The following is a 19,615-nucleotide window of genomic DNA, read 5'->3' on the forward strand; positions in this document are numbered from 1 at the left end:
GGATTAATCCCCTGGTTTAAATTCCCCGCCAGTTAATGCGCAATTGTGGCTCTAGATGGAGCCACTATGTTGTTCTATGCGCAGAATCATCACACCGAGCAATTCATTTATTTTTTCTATGGAAGTATAGCATTCCGGAAGTATCATTATATCCTTGGACTTAGTATGAGTTATTCTATCCATGAAAGATTATTTATTAAAGAAATAGAATATAACGCCATAAACGTCACAGTGGCGTCATCTCGCGTGAGTTAATCGTTCGTCTCTGTCGCGCGTGGCCGTTTTTTCTTTCGTTCGCGTCGTTTTACCATGTCTTTGTCTATTCTTTGCACGGGTGTACAGCTGTCATCGCCGTGCTCCGAATTTAATGGAGTTTGGAAGAACGTTTGTGTCGTAAAAGCGAGGAAATTCCGATGAACGCCGTCCAGTAGTGTATCCTTGTATATTTTGCAAAGTTCGTGTTGAGTGTCGTGTCGCGTTTACGTAAACCGTGCTCGTTTGCTTTCCGTCAAATTCCGAGAGCCTTGGTAATTATGAATTAATGAAGGTGTAGTAGCTGGTAGTTACGATATGGCTGAGTACCGTTAGTTCATTTTCTATTCTTTTCATATCATTTATCATGTCATTTGGTGTTTCATTCTCGACCAGACGACATTGGAGTCGATCGTTGAGGTCTCGCCTCCATCTTGCTTCCTGCATGCAAGACACCGCCCTTCAAACGGTTCTTATAGATGTCAGTTACTTATTTTCACGTTCGAACAGAATTAATTTCACAGAAAGGCGTTTACAGATTTACCTGTATCGTTTAAAGCCCATTGTACGGACTTTTCTGAAAGTTACATAACCTCATTCTCGTCAAAATCAAACGAATTTGTGCAGTTCGTGATTGTTTGTATATTGTTCATCCAAATTCACTTTGTGTTTCGTTTTGCTGATAGCAAGTAATATCGTTTGAAGCACGATGATTTTCCTATCTGCTCCAAGAATTCAGAGGTTCCTAACTGTGACCCCTTTCTAAACATTCACTTTATATCTAACCCCTGTAGAGTTGCTAATAACCACGTTGGGAACCTTGATCTAAAGTATACAAGTAGTGAACATATCTTTACAAATCTGACCAATCTTTACTCTGGTTCTCTCAAGGATCAGGTTCTTATTGTGTATCATCTGGAGTAGGCAGTGATTCGGAAGTCATGGCAGAACTAGCCGCATTTCTTGGTCAAGAAATCCCTGAAGGGAGAAGCAACCTTGCAGATAATCATATAAATCTTGAACGAGTTGCTGATTATTGCGAGGCAAATTACTTTCAAGCTGAAAATAAAAGAATAGCCTTGGAAGAAACAAAGAATTTTACAACTCAGTCCTTGGCCAGTGTAGCCTACCAAATAAATACTCTTGCCTATAATTTTTTACAATTGCTGGATTTACAAACGTCCCAACTGGCTGAGATGGAGAGTCAAATGAACCACATTGCTCAGACAGTCATGATACACAAAGAGAAAGTAGCCAGAAGAGAAATTGGAGTTTTAACATCCAACAAGATTACAGTACGTCAGTACAAAATTATTGCACCCGCAAATCCTGAGAAACCAATTAAATATGTGAGGAAAAGTATAGATTACACAGTCTTGGATGACATTGGTCATGGAGTACGTAGTAGTGGCACTCCTAGGAGTAAGCAACGTGGTGGTAGTCAGGGTAGTGTTCAAAGTTTAGGTGCAGCTTCTACTGGTTCTGGATTAGGTGCTGCTATGGTAGGACCAGCTCCTACAACCAAACCACCTACTCCTCCTCAGACAGTAAGAACTGGTGAGTACAAAATGGATTAAACGTCGATTTTGTATTTATCACGCAAGGTTAATTTGTCTGGTGTAGGAACATTGAGCAAAGGATCACGAGAATATAGGACACCACCTGCGGTAGCTCCACCTCAGGTTCCTAGTCATTATGCCCCCAATTACCCATTGGGACATCCGAGGAGAGAACGTGGACCTGGTTACAGTACCTTGCCTTTACATGCCCATACCACGTCTCACGGTACCCTTAACGCGAATCACAGTGTTCACCCCAATGCTGTAGCTCAACATACCTCACCACCCCAAATAGGTACGGTTCATCCGTTACAAAGTCATCCACAAACACCACCACCTGCACCACCTAGTGTAACAGCAGGGTATGTTCAGGAACAACACAACAGCATGCCTCGTAAGTAACACACGAGTTACTACATATATTATGATGTACAATAAATAAGAAAGAATCTCAGACATTGTTTAATGTCTGTCTCCAGCTCCACCTTCTCCACTGGTCGGTATAACTGGCGATATGGCGGAGTACGGTGGTCACCACACTCTGCCGCACAGACTGACACATCAAGTCAGTCGGAGTAGTGGTGCAAGTAGCCCACCGTTGCCACCGCCGCCGCCTCCCGAACAGGATGAACACTCGCAATTCGGTAGACCCATACAGTCCAGTGGGGCTATCATGCCTATAGTGCCAGACGAGGAAGACCTGCCTGGTTGGGTGCCAAAGAATTACATCGAGAAAGGTACGTTGCGATGTGTTTAAGCGTTATAGATCTTTTTTTTTTTTACGCAGGAGCGAACTATAATGAAGTATTACACTTTTAGTGGTTGCAATTTACGATTATTACGCTGACAAGGAAGATGAATTGAGCTTCCAGGAAAGTTCAGTAATTTATGTATTGAAAAAGAATGATGATGGGTGGTGGGAGGGGGTCATGGATGGTATAACGGGTTTGTTTCCCGGAAATTATGTAGAGCCCTGCGTTTAATAAGTCCATCACGACACTGCATTTGAATGTATCAAAATTGTGAATGATCTTTGTTCACAGAAAGACTGTAAAATTGAGGGACGCAACCGAATCCCTGGTTTTAATATCTTATTTAGTATATTGATAAGCGTAGCGTTAAGGTCGATCGTTACAACGGTGCGGAACGGTGCGACATAGAACGATAGACGACACAATAAAAACTGTAAACACAGATACTTCCTGAAACAATCTCAAGCATCACGTGACTTTTCTAAAGAAAAAAAAATCAAACTAAATAATCTTCGCATCGATACGATAAAGTGTATTTTTTGGTAAAATAGTATCGCTAACGTAATCTTCGGTGATTATTTTACCTCGATTTGCAACGGATCGTATTTACATACGTATATACATATAGGTAGATAAAGACCTGTAATTATCATTCATCTATACGGTACGTCAGCGGTTGAGCTGTATTTATGTAACTTAGGTGTAATCGAGGTGGCGTTAGCTATAGGCTAACGTGCAATCAAAATACCAAACGTCCTGTTCAACGAGAATCCTAGCGCCTTGCGTCGACCGCAAACTTTGTAACATGAATTGCTTTCAGGAATCGAATGCATCCTTCCAATGGGCGCGTAGGCGTAACGAGTTTATTTTAATAATCGATAGTGTATATTTACTTCAGTATTTTATTTATCGCAAAGAAATAAAGTAGAGAAAGAATCCTCATGCTGCAAAGGATCACCTCCAATCCTGTTCGTGACGCCAGTTCATAGTGTATCCATAACTCGGTCGATTAATGTACGTATCGTTTAGGTTTCGATCATTTTCATTTCACCAGGCATTTACGCGGTGCTTAGCCACGCGAAGCTGAGTGCCCTGCCACAATATTCGTACATTGTGCGGCGCTAATTAAGTCATTAGCGAACTATTAGAACAGATATAAGTATCATGTAATTGGCTACTTAACGTACCAGACATGTCCTCTCTCGTTTCCCTTTCCATGCTCCCTGAGATGCTTGCATAGACAATAAGAACCTCGTTTCCCCCGAGGATTACGCATTTCGAAGTAGGGTGGCATGTTTTCACGAGTGGAACGAAAATGTGGGAGTATGGAGCTTTTTTGGGATCGTCGAACTTTTTTAACGACGCGTTTTTAGCTGTTAGTGATGAAGGATGCAAGCGAATATACGAACTACGATTGTATTTATAATCAAATAAACGAAGTTGCAATACAATGTGGAGTGATTTCCATTCATCATTTGCAATTTCCCATAGGTTACAGTCTTCCGTCTTGAGTGTAACCCTGGAAAGTGTGAGCAAACCCTAAAAAATAGTGTAGGAGTACGTGCGAAATATAAGGTACGGAAGATTCGAATCCATGATCCTGGGATCCACAGTCACCTGCTTTACCTACATGACCAACCTCGCATCCACTGAGCTATGTAGTTCAGCCTCCGCACCCTACGAGTTGTGTTTCCATATGATTTCATCTTCTTGGATACAGGAGGCACGGATACTACAGTGATGACGTAGAAAACGACGTAGCGGAGACAAGAAAAAAGGAAATGAGGAGGTACCTGTGTTACAAAATGAATTGTAAGTGTATTTGCGTGATGGGACTCTGATCGTTATCTGATTTATCTTTATTTATTACTTTCCGATTTATTCATTATACCGTCCATTGTTTAGGCAGTTGGGATTTATGGATCTACTTAACAATCGAATCGTTTAGCCTAGAAATACCTTCTAGTTTGCGGCTGCACGCAAAACAGTTCCTAATTCCTTCTGAAATCGACTGACTTCGGATATCGTAAATTGAACGAAATGCACTTGGTCACGGAACGGGAACGCTTGTCATCTTCGTGCGATCGGTGTTTTCGGTTTGTGTGTCCTATGAGAATTGTTCGATCGATTCACAGTAGTCTCCGCTTTCAAGTGGCAAAACTTGGATCGTTGGATTACTCGAAAGTGAAGTAAACAACGATCTTTGTCGACACAAGTTAGTAAGACTTGAAGACGAGGTGATTTTATCTCTTGAATTCAGAGTAAAAATTGAATCTTGAAAGCGGGTATGGTTACAAATGGGAGCCTTTTCCGAGAAATTAATTTCCGTTTGTTATTCAGTACACGCCATTTTAAAGATTACGTCTTTGAACAGAAAGGAAGGCATTAATCGCGAAACCGCTTGAAGCGCTTCCATCTTGCACGAGATTCCTTTTTGCGATTCGATTCAGTGCTCGGTTAAATTATTTCCCAGATATGCGCGGCGATTTTTCCGCCTATACACGAGTAAGGAGCACAGGGAACAGGTTCCCTCTGCAAGCGTTCCCTCTTTTAAGCCAGTAATGACACCCTTGGGACCCAGTTTTGTGCAGTTACGTACGCAAATTCACGCTATGCCTCGGGAGAGCGAGAGAGACACCCGTGTCTCGTATATCCGGGATCTTCGTGAATTTTTCCATTTTCGTGGCGTACGTACCGCGAGATGAAAACAGAGCGTGCAGTTTTGATAGCCGAGCGGCGAACTATCCTCCTATGTCACGTTTAAAAGAGGTCGTGCGAAAATAAGACATCGCTGAAGGGTGCGGAGGAACATTATTTTTTATTATTATTCACTCTCGTAATACACCGCGCTTTGGCGTTTCCCTTTTCACTGTGCTGAAACCGTCCTTTGGAAATTTCAATTTAAAAACGCCTCTCGCTATCCACGCCGAGATATAACAAGCGGAGACGACGGGACGATGATCCCTGGAAACTTTTATTTTCGAGAGGGTTGCGACCAAAGATTTATTCCTTGTCTTTTTTTTCTTTGCAGGATCCGCTAGCCTGCTTTCCAGCGTACCGATGGCCTCCATTTTGTCACGTGACAGCGGTGACCACTGTGCTCGGCACGCTTCAACGAGTTGAGCTCCGAAATGGATTGCCCTAAACAAATGTATAATTTTCCACAGGTCACGTGTTCCATCCTGGCGTTCGAATCGTCTGGAATTGCTGATGACGCGAGGAGTTCAGCGATGGACGATCTTCGATAAATCCGATGAAAACCGCGAACGATTGTGCCCAGCCGATAAGCAAAAGCAGAAAATTTATTCGATATCGAGGAAACGCGGAACGCTTTATCAGGCTTCCTGGCGACTGGATAAATCTAAGGAGACGGAGTTGGCGCACGTACAGCCAGCTATCTGATCTAATTCTCCAGATTGATTATCCCCCGGGTACCGGCAGCCAGCTCAGACCCATCCTCGCTCGGCTTGTAACAGAAACCGCTTCATTTGATTAATACCGACTTCCCCGGGCAGTCGCGACCAACTTCCCGGCCTCGATATCCCCTTCCACGTTCTCACCTGTCATCCTGTTCGTCCTTCCATCGAATCTTGAAATCTACCTTCGCGTTTCGGCCCAACGACTGCCTGAATTTACCGTGACTTCTTTTGTGCCAACAAATAATGGATCCTCCATTCTTCCCTTGAAAATGCATCCCTCCGTTGGCTCTGTTAATCGATAGTCCTTCATTAATTCGTAGTCTACAAACTCACCAGAGGATCGGGCGTCGCTAAGGTTCGCGTTAACTTTGTTAGATAAATCACACTACAAATTGAAGTAGTCAAAGTGAACAGCACTGTAACTCAAAGTAGTCTCTTTTAGGAGTTAATGCAATTGGTCTCAGCAGTTCTCCTAAATCACGTGTATTAAATTCTTGTTCTTTGGCCTTTGTCTTCATTCTAGGAAACGCGAAGTCTCCAGAATAAGAATCTAAAAGAACCTGCTCTCTCTTCATTCATCCCTAAAGACGAATTAGCTCCCACGCCAGGCCCTTCAAAGTCTGATTCGCTGGACAATCGAACTCTGTCAATAAAAGTAGATCGTTCCAGCAACCGCTAAGATTTAATATCGATCCGTTGCGCAAGGGAGCTCGTCAAATTCGCGTTCGCTTGATCCGCGAGAGTTCTGGATTTTATGCCCGCTGCCCGTGGCGTGGATCGTCGCCTTTTTATTGGCAAACCCCCTCGTAACGTGACTGCAATAACACCCGCAGCCCCGAGGAAGGGATTGAGAATTTATATGGGGTACATCGAACCAACCCGTAGGAAACGAGATTAATATTCGCGGTGGCTTCCGGCCTGCCGTCGAGTTTCAACTTGTCTATCCGTTTCTGGAAAGCGTGGCCACCAGCCGGCGCGGCGTCTCGCGAGGATAGGTTCGTCGAAAGGCTGGAACGGGATTCGTGCGGTTTCGGTTTTAGCCCATTGGAGAACTTTCGGACTTGCTCCGTCATCCGTCTTATTGTTAGATCAACTCGCTGGCGTGGCCAGATGTTCCTAGAACTCGGGATCTTAAGTGTCGCAGGCTGAACACGACTTTGGGGGAGAAGGGTTGTCATCGCGCTTTTTCGAGTTCTGAGTGTTAGGGAGCTGACGACTTGGACAAGTTGAACGCGACGTTAAGTGGGATCGAAGGCATTTGTCATAGACGGGATACGAGTTGATGTATGTTAGGATTTTTGTCACTTGATGGGACATCTGTCTCGTAGTATTCTGCCTTTGGGAATAGGACGCCATTTTTTTAGCAATATGGCGTCGAGTGTGGCCATCCTTTTACTTTTCTAGTTGAAAGTATTATGAGACAGGAACTATATCAGTCCTAGTATTACCTAGCAACAATTTATTCCTAAGTCAGCAATCTAAAGTTAAATGTACAATTCCAACCTAACCTAAATAAACCTTGATAAAGATATCCTTCCAACCAGGCCCTCAGGGGCTGTAACGGCGCTTGTTGTTACAGTACGGGCTTAGCAACCCCGAGGTACCCGAGCTAGAGGGGGGCCAGCGGACCCCAACAGATGAGAAGTAAAAGATACTGGAAACAGTATTAAAATAATGCAAAATCCATGTAAGAAGAATGGAAATAAGCTAGTAATAAACGAACGAACGAACCTCCCATCTACCATCCATCTAGGAGAAATTATCGCTAACAGGTGCAACGTTTTATCGAAACTCGATTTGAATTTGGTTTTGATCTTGATAGTTCGTAGCTGGCTTCCATGTTGTCATTGAGGTTATGTAACGCGCACCCAGCGATATAAATTGCGTTTCGATCAGACTCCCGCTGTCGTGTTATCGACAGGGTCCATTCATCAATCTAGCAATTAGTTTGTTTACGAAGCCGGGCGGTATCTATCATCAGCTAGACGCGGGTCTAGCTCCTTCTCCTAATTCCAGTTTCATATCTCGAAACTTTGACCATAATTGAAGACTAACGAGATTTACGGTGCACAGAGAAGACGGTTTGAAATTAGCGCGCGCATACGCCACGTTGTAATCCCTTCGAGGCTGATAATCGACGTAGGATCGATGCTCCCATTTCCTAAGCGAATTGTTATCGTAATTACGTTATTGGATCTGTTTCTCTACTTCCCCCCCCCCTCCTCCCGGCTTATTATCCGTTGCTCAGCGCATAAGAAGGACGTTGTTCCTTCGGTATCGAGTTCCTTGTACTATAATGTACGGGTTTCCTCGTCGTGCATGCCTTTGCCTAAATAATAGTATGCAAATTTAGGGCGGATCAAATGTTGCAACTGAATATTTTCAAAGATATTGTCAAAATTGAAGTGATCAAGGGCTCATGGCGATGCTACAAAGATTTCAGCTTATCTTTATGGTCACTTGAAAGTTACTATGTCGTCGAAGTGTTTAATGTCAAGGCAAGTTTAGGGACATAATATATTACGACCTTGAGCCTCATTTATATTCCACAATTTTACATTCAAAGAGGAGTAGCCTCGTTTCAAGTTACATCGAGGAGCACCTTCATTTTTTAATTTATTTGCCGAATTTGTAAATTCCTTGTAGCTCGATCCTTGCTTCGTTGAAACATTCACGAGTTTCGGCCATCGAAACGACCAGATTTGTAAAACAATTGTTTTCCATATTTTCCATCTTTTTCGTCGGGAGCTTGCTTATATTACAATGAATTCGTTGACCGCCTTCCTCGCTATCCACCGGAGTCGTAAACATTCGGAGGTGTTCACGAACCATTAATATTCATGTATTTTAAGCAATCTTTCCCTCGCAGCTTTTCTTCGCAACTACATGCATCTATCTCCGCTTCCTCCTTCCCGTTATCGTAAAAAAGTCAGAATAATTCAACGATAGAAATTTACCGTCCACCCAAACCTACCAGAGAATATTTTTAAAACTCGGAAACCTGAGGGCTTGCAGCAGCAATTATATCGTTGACACGATAACTTTTTCAAAATGCTTGTGAAAAATTTCTACAGAACATCTTCGACACATTATATGATTACTTCTGAAGTTCGAAAATTCAAAGAAAAATGCAAATGGTGTTCCATTGAAGCTGGCGGATGCGAAAGCAAGACTGACCCTGTAGATCTTGCCTTAGATGGACCATAATACATTTTTACCGACTTTGGTCCAAGTGTAATTCAGTTAAAATTTCTGCACCGAGCTGAGGATCTTATCCGGAAGCCATCTGGCACCGAATATATCAACCATGTCATCAGTAGTCATTGCTTTCTTAACGTTTGATTAATTATAAAGCAATGATAGTACTCAAGTAAACTTGAGTCGAAACTTAAATCGGAACATGTGCTGTGTATTCATATCTCTTCGAAAAGAAGCTGACCTAAGATACCTGGATAAAGTGTAAAAAGTGTAAAGTGCAAAAGTGCAAAAGTGTAAAATTGGAAAGTGGAAAGTGGAAAGCGGTAAGTGGAAAGTGCAAAAGTGTAAAAGTGCAAAAGTATAATGTGTAAAGTGTAAAGTATAAAAGTGTAAAGTGTAAAAGTGTAATGTGTGAAAGTGTAACGTGTAAGAGTGTAAAAAAATACTAAATCAGAATATTTCCATGTGCTGTGTATTCATATCTTTTTGAAAAGGATCTGATCTAAAATACCTGGATAAAATGTAAAAAGTGTAAAGTGTAAAAAAATACCATGAAAAATAGTTTTATCACAAGCCGCCTTACCAGATTCAGGAAGATCATCTTACATCCACCTCCGACGTTCATATATTCGATCCAGGTTCGCGAAAAGGGCAGAGCCGGGATCGACCTCGATGTGCTTCCCTCGGAACACGTCTCCCAGAGGTAATATCGCAATGAAATCTGGTTTAGTCCCCTTAGTCCTGCAAGGGACCGGTGTCCCCCAATGGCTTATCCCTGAACCCTGTCCGTAATTCCCGTCCCGGACTACTCGTAACAAGGTACACGGTGTGCGTAACGCAAATTCACGTCGTCGGGGTGTTCTCCGTCAAATTAGGACGGGTCATAACGCATACATTACGGAAAGCAACGGTCCCTCCCACTTGGACCATCTTGTTCGTCCCTGGTACGCGGACGAAATTGCGTTTCATGACGGAACGGACTCGTTTCACGTTTGTTCGTGGTTCGTTTGCGAGTAAGGGCCTGGCTATGTCATTCGTTTCATTCGGACGTAGAACGTACACGCGTACGAATTCATTTCGAATTTTGGAATTACCGTCCCGTGACGTGACATACGGAGCCCATCGTGCGCTATTAGGCAAACATAGCGTCATCGATCCACTCGATTCTTCCTATGACCCTTTTAGAATATCCTCTAGGTGTTGGTAGAGCGTATGAAAACTGGATCGAACCGGGGGTATCACGAGTGCAAGAGACACAGCGAACTACTCCAAGCACACTCGAGTGGTATGCAAAGCGATAATACCCTTGCGGATGCAAGCCACCAGAATTCCGCATTGCGTGTCTGCCACGGTGTAATCAGACCGTTAGTGCATCGTAAGTCGATACGAAATCAACTGGCCGCTCAAGGCCATTTACAGTGTTATCCCCACAGCGCAGCTCGACTCCATACATCCTCTATCCCCCGCTTCTTCGCGCTATCTCACAAGCGCACGCTCTCCGTCTCTTCAACAAAAAGACGAAATGGCGTAGGCGGCTAATGACTCGAAAATATTGTGACTAATACTTTATAGTAAATTGATACGTAAAGAATGCCTAAATGTCAGTGGCCGACCATTCGGAAAGGGGAACGACACAAGAGAAAGAAAACTACTTCTGACGAGACAATGGCAAAAAAAGCGATCCGGTTTCGCGTTTCTTTTCGAAAGTTACGGCGACACTTCAGCCTTTTCTCCTAATGGAAAATCGATTCGACACACGGGAGAGACCCAGACCGCCACACGTTCCGCTCGTAGCGCGTGGCGGCGCGGTCGCAAAAACGCCGTTTTCCGCGAGAGCGATCGTAAAAAGCATACTGGGGGCGTTGATCGATCCTCGGGGCACAAATAAGGAAAACCGTATCGTTTGTAGCAGCGTTAAGCTGTCCTGAACACTTGAGCCGCTTCCGTTTCTTCCTAATCCCTCAGGTGATCGGGAACACAAAGGCCAGTGGTTCTCCCACCGTTAGCGCCTGCCTCTTTCCACATCTGTCCTGTGAGGATCGCGAACCCCTTGGCCCTTCACCTACCCAACGACATTCGGCGTCCAACTGCCTGCGGCGGTATGTCCGGTACAGCCCCGCTGACATTAATCTGGAATCTACCGACTAACCGCTATCCGCATAAAGGAGATGTCTTGGAACGGACTGATTGAAAGGACTATAAGTCTCTGGGTTCCAAAGACAGAACCGAGTGGATCGTACCCGGGGATTTCTATCCGGTCTTCTTGGCTGCCTTCTGGCTGAATGCTGATCATACAATCGGAAGACTGCAAGCGAGCGGCGACTGAGGGAGCTTCTGCACTGTCGGCGTCGTACTTTCTTTTCGTTTAATCGCGAGGATTGTGCGAGACGATTGGGGCTGAAGATGAGTCGTCGAATCCGACCCCTTGTTTTATTCGCTATGGTTGTTTCGTCGCATGTACATGATCTCTCGGGCTGGAAACGTTGTGGAGTTTGTAGAAATGGCAGATAAGACATATTGCATCATGCTTGAGGATACTGAAGTGGAGGGTCTCTCAGCGTGACCATTGTTGTCATGGCGACTGACGTCTCGAGGCTAGTTGCTAAGATCTGATGGCCAAGAACAGGATTCTCAAGTAGCGAGTGGCTTGTTAAAGACACCCTACGATGTCATTTGCCTAATTAACCGAAGATCCTGTCTAAGCACTCTTGAAACGAGCAAACTGCTATAATCTCGTGCTCTCTGGTATAGACACGTTGCTCTGGCCCAAAGATTAGCCGTCGAGAAATCTTCAATGTATCGCCCGCTTAGATAGTGTGCAGGGATGTTCACAATGTCATCACCACCACCATCGGTACTGTTATCGTGTATTCTCCCAGGGGGCCTCAATGGAGGCCTTTGAGTGTAGCGTTCCCACGTACCCGGGGCGCTGGCATATCAATGCCATGAATTGGGATATAACATGATTGGATCACTGATTCAAGGGACAGAAGCCTTCGCTGTAGCTTAAATGGTACTACGGCCGTAGGCGTCGCGAACGCCACCCAAGGGTTGCCAGGCAAAAAGCCTTTCAACTCTCTTGCCTGTCGTTCCCGTTTTTATGGCGCAATGTTTGCCCTGCTCCAGTCGCCGAAGCGCCAACTTCTTTATCAAATTATAAGCTGCTCGTCCGAGGGCATTAAGGACGCCATGAATGATAAACTTTCATGGTCGGTCATCGCCAACTTTCGCGACGCCTCGTTCACACATTCAACGTTGCGAAACACCTAATGGGTCAGCGACAGCTTTCCTCCAGAAACTGCTGATCGCGCCGCCACTGGGATTTAACGTTTCGTTGTTATAATGACTCTCGGGGGTAATACAAGCGCCGGAGTACGAGAGACCGTCCAGCGAATGCTTCCGGTCTCTGTTTCCTGTGAACTTTACATTTACCCCGACGAAACGACGCAAAAACGTGGCCATCTCTTGGGAGGTTCTTTAAACGCGTCATTGTTGTAATCTGCTTGCATTACAAACGACCCGAGATTTGAACTGTTTTGCGTCCCCTGGACTATATTCGAGGTCTGATGTTACGTGGACATTGTACAGAGCGTTTTAACACAGTTGGGAACCCTTAGGGTATCATTACAGAGACTAAGACATAGTAGAAATCAGAAGTGATGAAATTGTGGTCGTAGTTTTATTGTACAGATACGAAAAATATTAGTCGGAGGTCATCACAGACGACGGTTGTAAAACACTAGCAGGTTGCCTAGCGTCAGGCGTTTCCAACTCGAATTTTTAATATTCTACAACTATAAAATGAAGCTTCTACCGCAAACTGTTACTTTGGCCTAAAAATGTGCTATTCCAAAAGAACACATAGCCCACCACAAACGTAGTACATCTCTCTCACACATACATCTTCAGCTCAGGAGCCAGATTTGTCCACAGTCCCCGAATTACTTTTCTCTCGGATTAAAATGAAACAGTTTCGTAGGAATTTTGATGAAAGCGCGTCCGAATGCGGGAGTAGCTCTTGGCGACAGGTGTTGAAGAAGGATTCCCCGAGTCTTTCTAATTTCTTCGTAACAGTCTTCAGGTGTGCTCCTTCATTTTAATTAAAGAAGCTTTGTTACCTCTCATCCGACCGGACCAGAGAAATCTTCGTCTGACAGCTCCACGGGATTTAATCGTTCCCTAAACGGAAAACCGTGTGAAAAATATTCCCGAGGCCCGATGCAATGATTACGGGCAGGTGATTGCGCCAATTGCGTTCGCAGACCAAACACATTTCGATAAAAAACACGTCGCCCCAAAAAGTTCGTGCCAAACAACGTCGTTCACCTGGCCGATATTTGTTCAACCAACGGGTACACACAATCCGTGCGCGCGGTTCACCCTCTGTCCCCTTCTTCGCACCGTCAAAATTGGAATTTTCGAAATAACAACCGGGACCGATCGTGCCGTCGTGGTTCGAGCGACCGTCGATGATCGATCCAGCGCAAGAATGTCCCCGCGCGAGCGGAATCCCTTTGACCTCAAAGTGCCGGGTGCGTCCCCGTCTCTGTGCTTCCGCCAGGTCGACGGCACAGACCGTGCAGACGCGAGACGCGGAATTCCACGCTCAAACGCTCCCGGAAATTGAAGACGAATTTTCTGCGGCGAATCGATCAGACCCACTGGAATTCCACCCCCCTCCCGCGAAAATAACGCTTTTCAACCGGATTCTCGGCACTGCACCGAGCCGTTTTGGATTATACGATGGATCCGCGAAATATGGGATATGAAGATGATACAGAGTCAGAAAGAAGAATATTTTTGTGGATTCAAATGAATGGATTCTTCATGCATTCCTACGACGCGCAGAGGAGGACCTTGCGGGCCTAAGAAAACACTTTATGTGCAGCAACATGGAAGGTCTAGAATTTTTGTATAGTACTGGAGTTTGGGTTCTACAGGGAGCACTTCAACTGTTTCAAACAAGATTCTATTAGATGGCAACTAAAAATAATTTGGATGGGTCTTTACTGTTAGCGCGCCTAATGGCAAGACACCGACTGGTTGCCTAGCGTCAGGCGTCTCCGACTCGGATTTTTAATTCTTTACAGCTATAAGATGGAACTTGTGCCGTAAACTGTTACTTTGGCACGGAGAAAGCACTAAGATAGCGCTGATGAAAAGTTGCCTTCCTCAAAGCTTCCGGGAGATCCTTTTATTGCTACGATTTTACTATCTGAAAGTAAGCAAGTACAAACAGGTGTTCTTTTATTCCTACCATCTTCTTTGCACTGGTCACTTTCAGTCGGATACAAAAGCTCCAGTTAAAGTAAACGCAGACGCCTGGAAGTTCGACTGGCGTCAGAAAAATTCCATGCAGATTTCTTCATCGAAATGAGAAAAAGGATGAGGCGGGGGTAGCACATAGACAGCGTCGAATGCTGGGAATCGCTGGAATTTCTCTCTTAACGTGCTCGAATGCTCGCGAAAATTGAAGTTGAATTTTATCGTCGAATCGATCCCCGCCGAGTCGTCAGTTAAGAAGTCGCTCCGCCAGCGATCTCGATTGCCCCTTGCGTAATTCCTGTGAAACGGATTCGACGTTCATTTTTTCAGCAGTTTACGCGAACGACTGCGAGGACGGATCGCGGGGAATTACTCGCGGCCAGGAATTTATCGCGAATTCGCGTGGGGTACGGAGCCGAAAAGTGGCAAGGGGTTGGGTTAGCCGCTCGAGGGAAGGAGATGGGAGGCGAGGGAGGATGATTGTGGATCGTCTCCAGGAAATTAGGCTTCCATGGTAAACTAGCCAGTGTTCTCTCTGGCATCGATTTCCATTCTGGCGACCGCCTTTCCATCGTCCAGTCACGTACCCAAAATTACTTACCGACTGTTCGGCCAATTACCACGGCTCGCTGCTCGTCCCGTTCCGTTCTTTTTCGTTTCCCTTTGTTCTCGCATTTTCTTCCCGTCCCCGCCTCGCTTTTGCCCCCGTTGGCCCGTTTACCGTCCCGGGGCTTGTCCTTTTCTACGGTTACCAGTGAACTGTGTTCATAGCCCGGAGGATCACGCGAGAGATGCTGAATTTCCGCGCGGCTCGCGTCGCTCTTTTTGCCCCCACCTCTTTCAGATTAAAACGCCACGATCGTCGACTTTTTCCATCTACCCGGGAGCTCGCGAGCGAGCAGGGGTCGGGAATCCGGAGAACGCAGGAGGGGAATCCCTCTGTGGCTTCATTAAAGTTGGCCGAAGAAATGATCCACGTTTCGTGGCTCCGGGAGTTACTCGAACGCGGACAGGCAATTTACTCTTTTGACTTCACTATGTCATCGTCTTAAACGCTTAGGTAGAGATTTACCGAACGTAATGCGTCATTCTGCAAAATGCCAAGCGCTGATAGAGGTACCGATACAACCACGCCAGCTTTTGTTCGAAACGCTCTATTAGGCCTATGGGAGAATCAGTTGGAGCACTCAGACTTGACTGTATCATGGGAATCCTATTAGTTGCTTGGATATTGATTCATCAAAGTGTGTCAGATGTGGCTGTTCTGATACTCTTGAGTTTGGGGATTAGGTTTATAATGCGGGAATCTACGAATATACCTTCTTGTTGATTGGGATTCTATCCAGTTAGGTGGGATTATGTAGTTTCAAGCTTTAAGTAGTTTAAGAACTTCAAGAGTTTCATGTCCATTAGATATCGCTTAGCTCACATCAACTACACTCTGTTGGTGCATTTCTTACTCCTTGTAACAGTTGACTGATACATTCGGCGATGTTCAGTTTTTCTGACAGTACGGAGTACTCTGTCGGTGATCTAGGGCGTTCTAGCGGTAATGTAGAACCCTAATTGACCAAGGGATTTATCGACAGAGTGTTCTACGTTACCGAGGCATAAAAGAAACCAAAAATTGTTTAAAAAAAAGATCGTATACCAAAATTTCGAATAGTAATTTCGTGCCTGCAGAAGCGCAGGGCGGTCTCGAGGACGGATTGATTGCTATGGCCATTCTGCGGGAAGGCTGACCTCCATGGCTTCCCACACTAAGTGATAACACGTTACGATCGAACGTACGGTATCGCGTCCTCGAATTTCACGGGAGGAGAACATTCTTCGAGATTAATCGCGCGAGATAAGAAGTTGATACGACGGCTCTTAAAGGTCTCACGGGACATCCCATCGTCGGGAACTTTTTCAATTCCGGAGATACCGGCACGGGCGGGCCACGTCCCGCCAAAAATGCGAGGAACGAAATTTGACCGGGACTTCTTATCGGCCTGGCGCGAATTTCAATTTCTTCAACGTGTCTCGTGTCACCTAAACTCGCCGCGAAAGTATGGATCCGTCGTCTATGAAATTCGTCTGGTTATTCCGAGGAAATTCTTTTCCGGCACTTGTCACCGGGCTTTCGAGCTTTAAGAAATTCTACATACTTGGACACTTCTTCTCTAATGAAATCAAATTTAATTCCTTACGTTCTCTAATGAAAGAAAATTTAATTCCTAACAACACACCGTAAATATTTCGAAAACACTGTTTTGTTTCGATAATAATTTCCTTGAATCAAAGTAGCAGTATAGTGTTAATTCCACAGTTTCGTAGCTCAAGACACGTTTAAATCGAGCGTTCGCAATGTCCTCTTTTTCGACCGACTAAAAACTGAAACTATCTAGCAGAAATGGCACCCTCGAGTCTAGTACCGACCGTTTCCGCATCGTTTAATCGTCGCAATCGCGCGTGCGATAATGACGCGCGGAATTTCAACCCGAAATGCGAGCCTCCGTGAAATTCATTCGAGTACCATACTCGCGAGCCCGTTCTCCCTGTTGCACCCATGGGGGTGGTCTGGTTGATCGTTTACTACCGCCGTGTCGTCTTCACGACCCTCGTATCTCAGCCGTGTTTGGGCGAGTCCCGCACCCCCGGAGATGATATTATTTTCTAGCTGTTCCCCATAAAACGAACGATCATATTGCCAGTAACAAAGGATCTACGATTACTGCCGCGACACTGGCTTCTGTCTTAATTTAATCGACGTTGTTAACTCGACAAATTTTGCAAAATGGCCTCCGACGTGGTGTCCTGGTTCGTGCCAGTGGAAAAAGAATGTTGACTCTTGTTTAAGGGGGTAGTATTTTTTTTATCAATAAGTTTCCATTATTTGGGAATTTATTACAAGTGAAGGGATTGATTGACATGTCTGAGGGTTTCAAGATTTATTTGGTATATATTCACAATGTAGAATATATTTATTTGAACTCTCTGGCGCTACTGGAGGATGACTAGTGGCGCCACTAGTTCCCGTATTCGCCGCCCGATGAAACCATCATGTCGCTCAATCCTGCTTCGATCCTCAACATTTTCGACAACCTTTTGCAAATTCAGTTTAAATTTTAAAGTATCGATTAAAGGAAAAAACTTGTTCGGTTTTCGACTCTCAAAGAATGCTACCCTCTCAAATGAATATAATCGCCTTTGTTAGTAAAGTTACCCTCGAGGTACCCTGGCTCGAACCAGCTGAAAAAGGAGGGCTTAATTGTTATTTAAAAACGACTTTAGTGGAGGCACCGGTTGTAGAATTCTACGGTTATCGTCTTTGATTCGAGATTTTCAACTGGTCCCTTGGAACGTAAAAATGAGAAGGAACTCCATTCAGGGGATCTAATTAACAGAATTACATAGTGCTTCGAGGTAATTGCCGGTCGAACCCGAAATTGGCCCAAAATCCAACGACAGATTTAAATTCTTTCCAAAATGGCGTGTAACAGAAATTTATATCGCCACGCCTCTGTGAATCAAATTTACTATTTAAATTAAGAGGCACGAATACAATTAAAATCGATTTAATATTAATTACAAATTAAATATCACACGATATTCGAATAAATTCATACAAGAGAAATGCTTTCATTATAAATTAACGCATGATGTTCCAGTGAATGTAAAACAAAGGATATGTTTTAATTAATAATTAAGACTGGCAAATTATTCGATCGTGAATAAATTAAAGAAAGCACCTTCGTGTAATTATACATTACAAGTGACATATTTGAATACATTTCAAACAGTATATTTTAATAATAAATTAAAAATCACACGATATTCACGTAAAATAACAAGACGTATTTACAATGTTTTATGAACACGATACTGGTGGTTAATGGGTTGCTTAACGATCCTTTTAACAATTAAAACTCGTCTAGCAGGTGGTTTAACAGGCTTCCCGGTGAGAGTTGTAACCCTCATCTCCATCACCCTGAAAACAACGAACGTAGGGGGTGGATACCTGGCCTGATCTTTAAACGAGCTTCCGCGAAGTGGATAGGCAAATGTTCCGCGAGAGATGAGCCTTTCCGAGCTGTTTCACCCCCGACTCGACAGTCTTGATAACACTTTTCTGCCTCGCCATCTGACGCGTTACCACGTAATAGCGTCTATCGTGCCATCGCATAAGCAACGCAAACTCTTGTATTTCTAGGGCATTTTTCTTCATTTTTCTTCATTTTTCTTCATTTTTCTTCATCCTCTACAGCACTCAACCCATTATCATTTCTTTGACGTTGTTCGTCCTAATTTATAGGGTTAATAACGCTGTAAATTTATTCCATTTTGAATGAACAGTTTCATTTGATACTATAGTTGTACTGTGTTGGGTTTTCGTTTCTTTTGAATTTCTTTTGATTATTTTGTATGAATTCCGATTAATGTCGGGGTTTTCCGTAGGAGACATTTTCGAATCGTAACCGCAGCTGTAACGTCAATAATACTTCGGATTACTACAAGTGTATTCGTGCATTCGAATCGATCGCATAACACGAACCAATTAAATCCGAGTTTGGTAACCGCATGGAAATTAATTATTCGTTTTCCGCCTCATTTAAATTAACATAAATTGTTTTAAATTATTCATAGACGGCAAATAAAATCGAACGTACGGCAATTTATTCGCGACGTTTATTCGATGGAATATTACTTGGACGAATATCCGTTATGTTTATTAACAAACAACAACTATCAGTTACAGTACCGTTTCATAACTCAAAGTCCGATCTCTGTTCAACCACAAATAGATAGAAACTTGTTCGCCTTGTCATAGATTTCTTTTCGAATATTTTTTTTTCCGACGAATTTTGATTCACGAGGAACGACTTTAAAAACAAAAACGCGTCCAACAAATTTTGACGACGTCGCTGTTTCCTTCGAGCATCGTTCCCACGTGCGAGGGGGAAAAACGCGCAGAATTCCGTTGCGTGCATTTTGCTCGCTGATAAAAATTATTTGTTTTGGCGGTTCGAGAGCGCGCGGGTGCGCGGTGATAGAGATAAGAAACAAAAAATGCGAAACATTCCCCGGGTGCAATATTCCGGCTGTGTAATAATATTTCGACGTTATTTCCCTACTAGCGTTTCCCGAGGTGTTTGCAAATAAAACGTTCGAATCGGAGGACGCGCTG

General features: G+C 44.1%; 1 protein-coding gene across 4 annotated transcripts; it reads left to right on the plus strand.

The window, feature by feature from the left end:
- Positions 1-123: 123 nt before the first annotated feature.
- Positions 124-4,015, plus strand: LOC128892979 (abl interactor 2). Of its 4 annotated transcripts, none has more exons than XM_054153679.1 (5): positions 124-246; positions 1,144-1,809; positions 1,876-2,205; positions 2,291-2,548; positions 2,631-4,015. In XM_054153679.1, the coding sequence occupies exons 2-5, from the start codon at positions 1,194-1,196 to the stop codon at positions 2,792-2,794; spliced, it is 1,368 nt and encodes a 455-aa protein (XP_054009654.1). In that variant the 5' UTR covers positions 124-246; positions 1,144-1,193; the 3' UTR covers positions 2,795-4,015. The 4 variants fall into 4 exon arrangements, with proteins under 4 accessions (XP_054009654.1, XP_054009640.1, XP_054009662.1 ...); XM_054153665.1 differs by lacking the exon at positions 124-246 and adding an exon at positions 253-583; XM_054153687.1 differs by lacking the exon at positions 124-246 and adding an exon at positions 253-583 and having other exon boundaries at positions 2,855-4,015.
- The last annotated feature ends 15,600 nt before the right edge of the window (positions 4,016-19,615 follow it).

This window comes from Hylaeus anthracinus, unplaced genomic scaffold (genome assembly GCF_026225885.1).
Source record: "Hylaeus anthracinus isolate JK02 unplaced genomic scaffold, UHH_iyHylAnth1.0_haploid 0, whole genome shotgun sequence".
NCBI classification, from domain to species: Eukaryota; Metazoa; Arthropoda; class Insecta; order Hymenoptera; family Colletidae; genus Hylaeus; species Hylaeus anthracinus.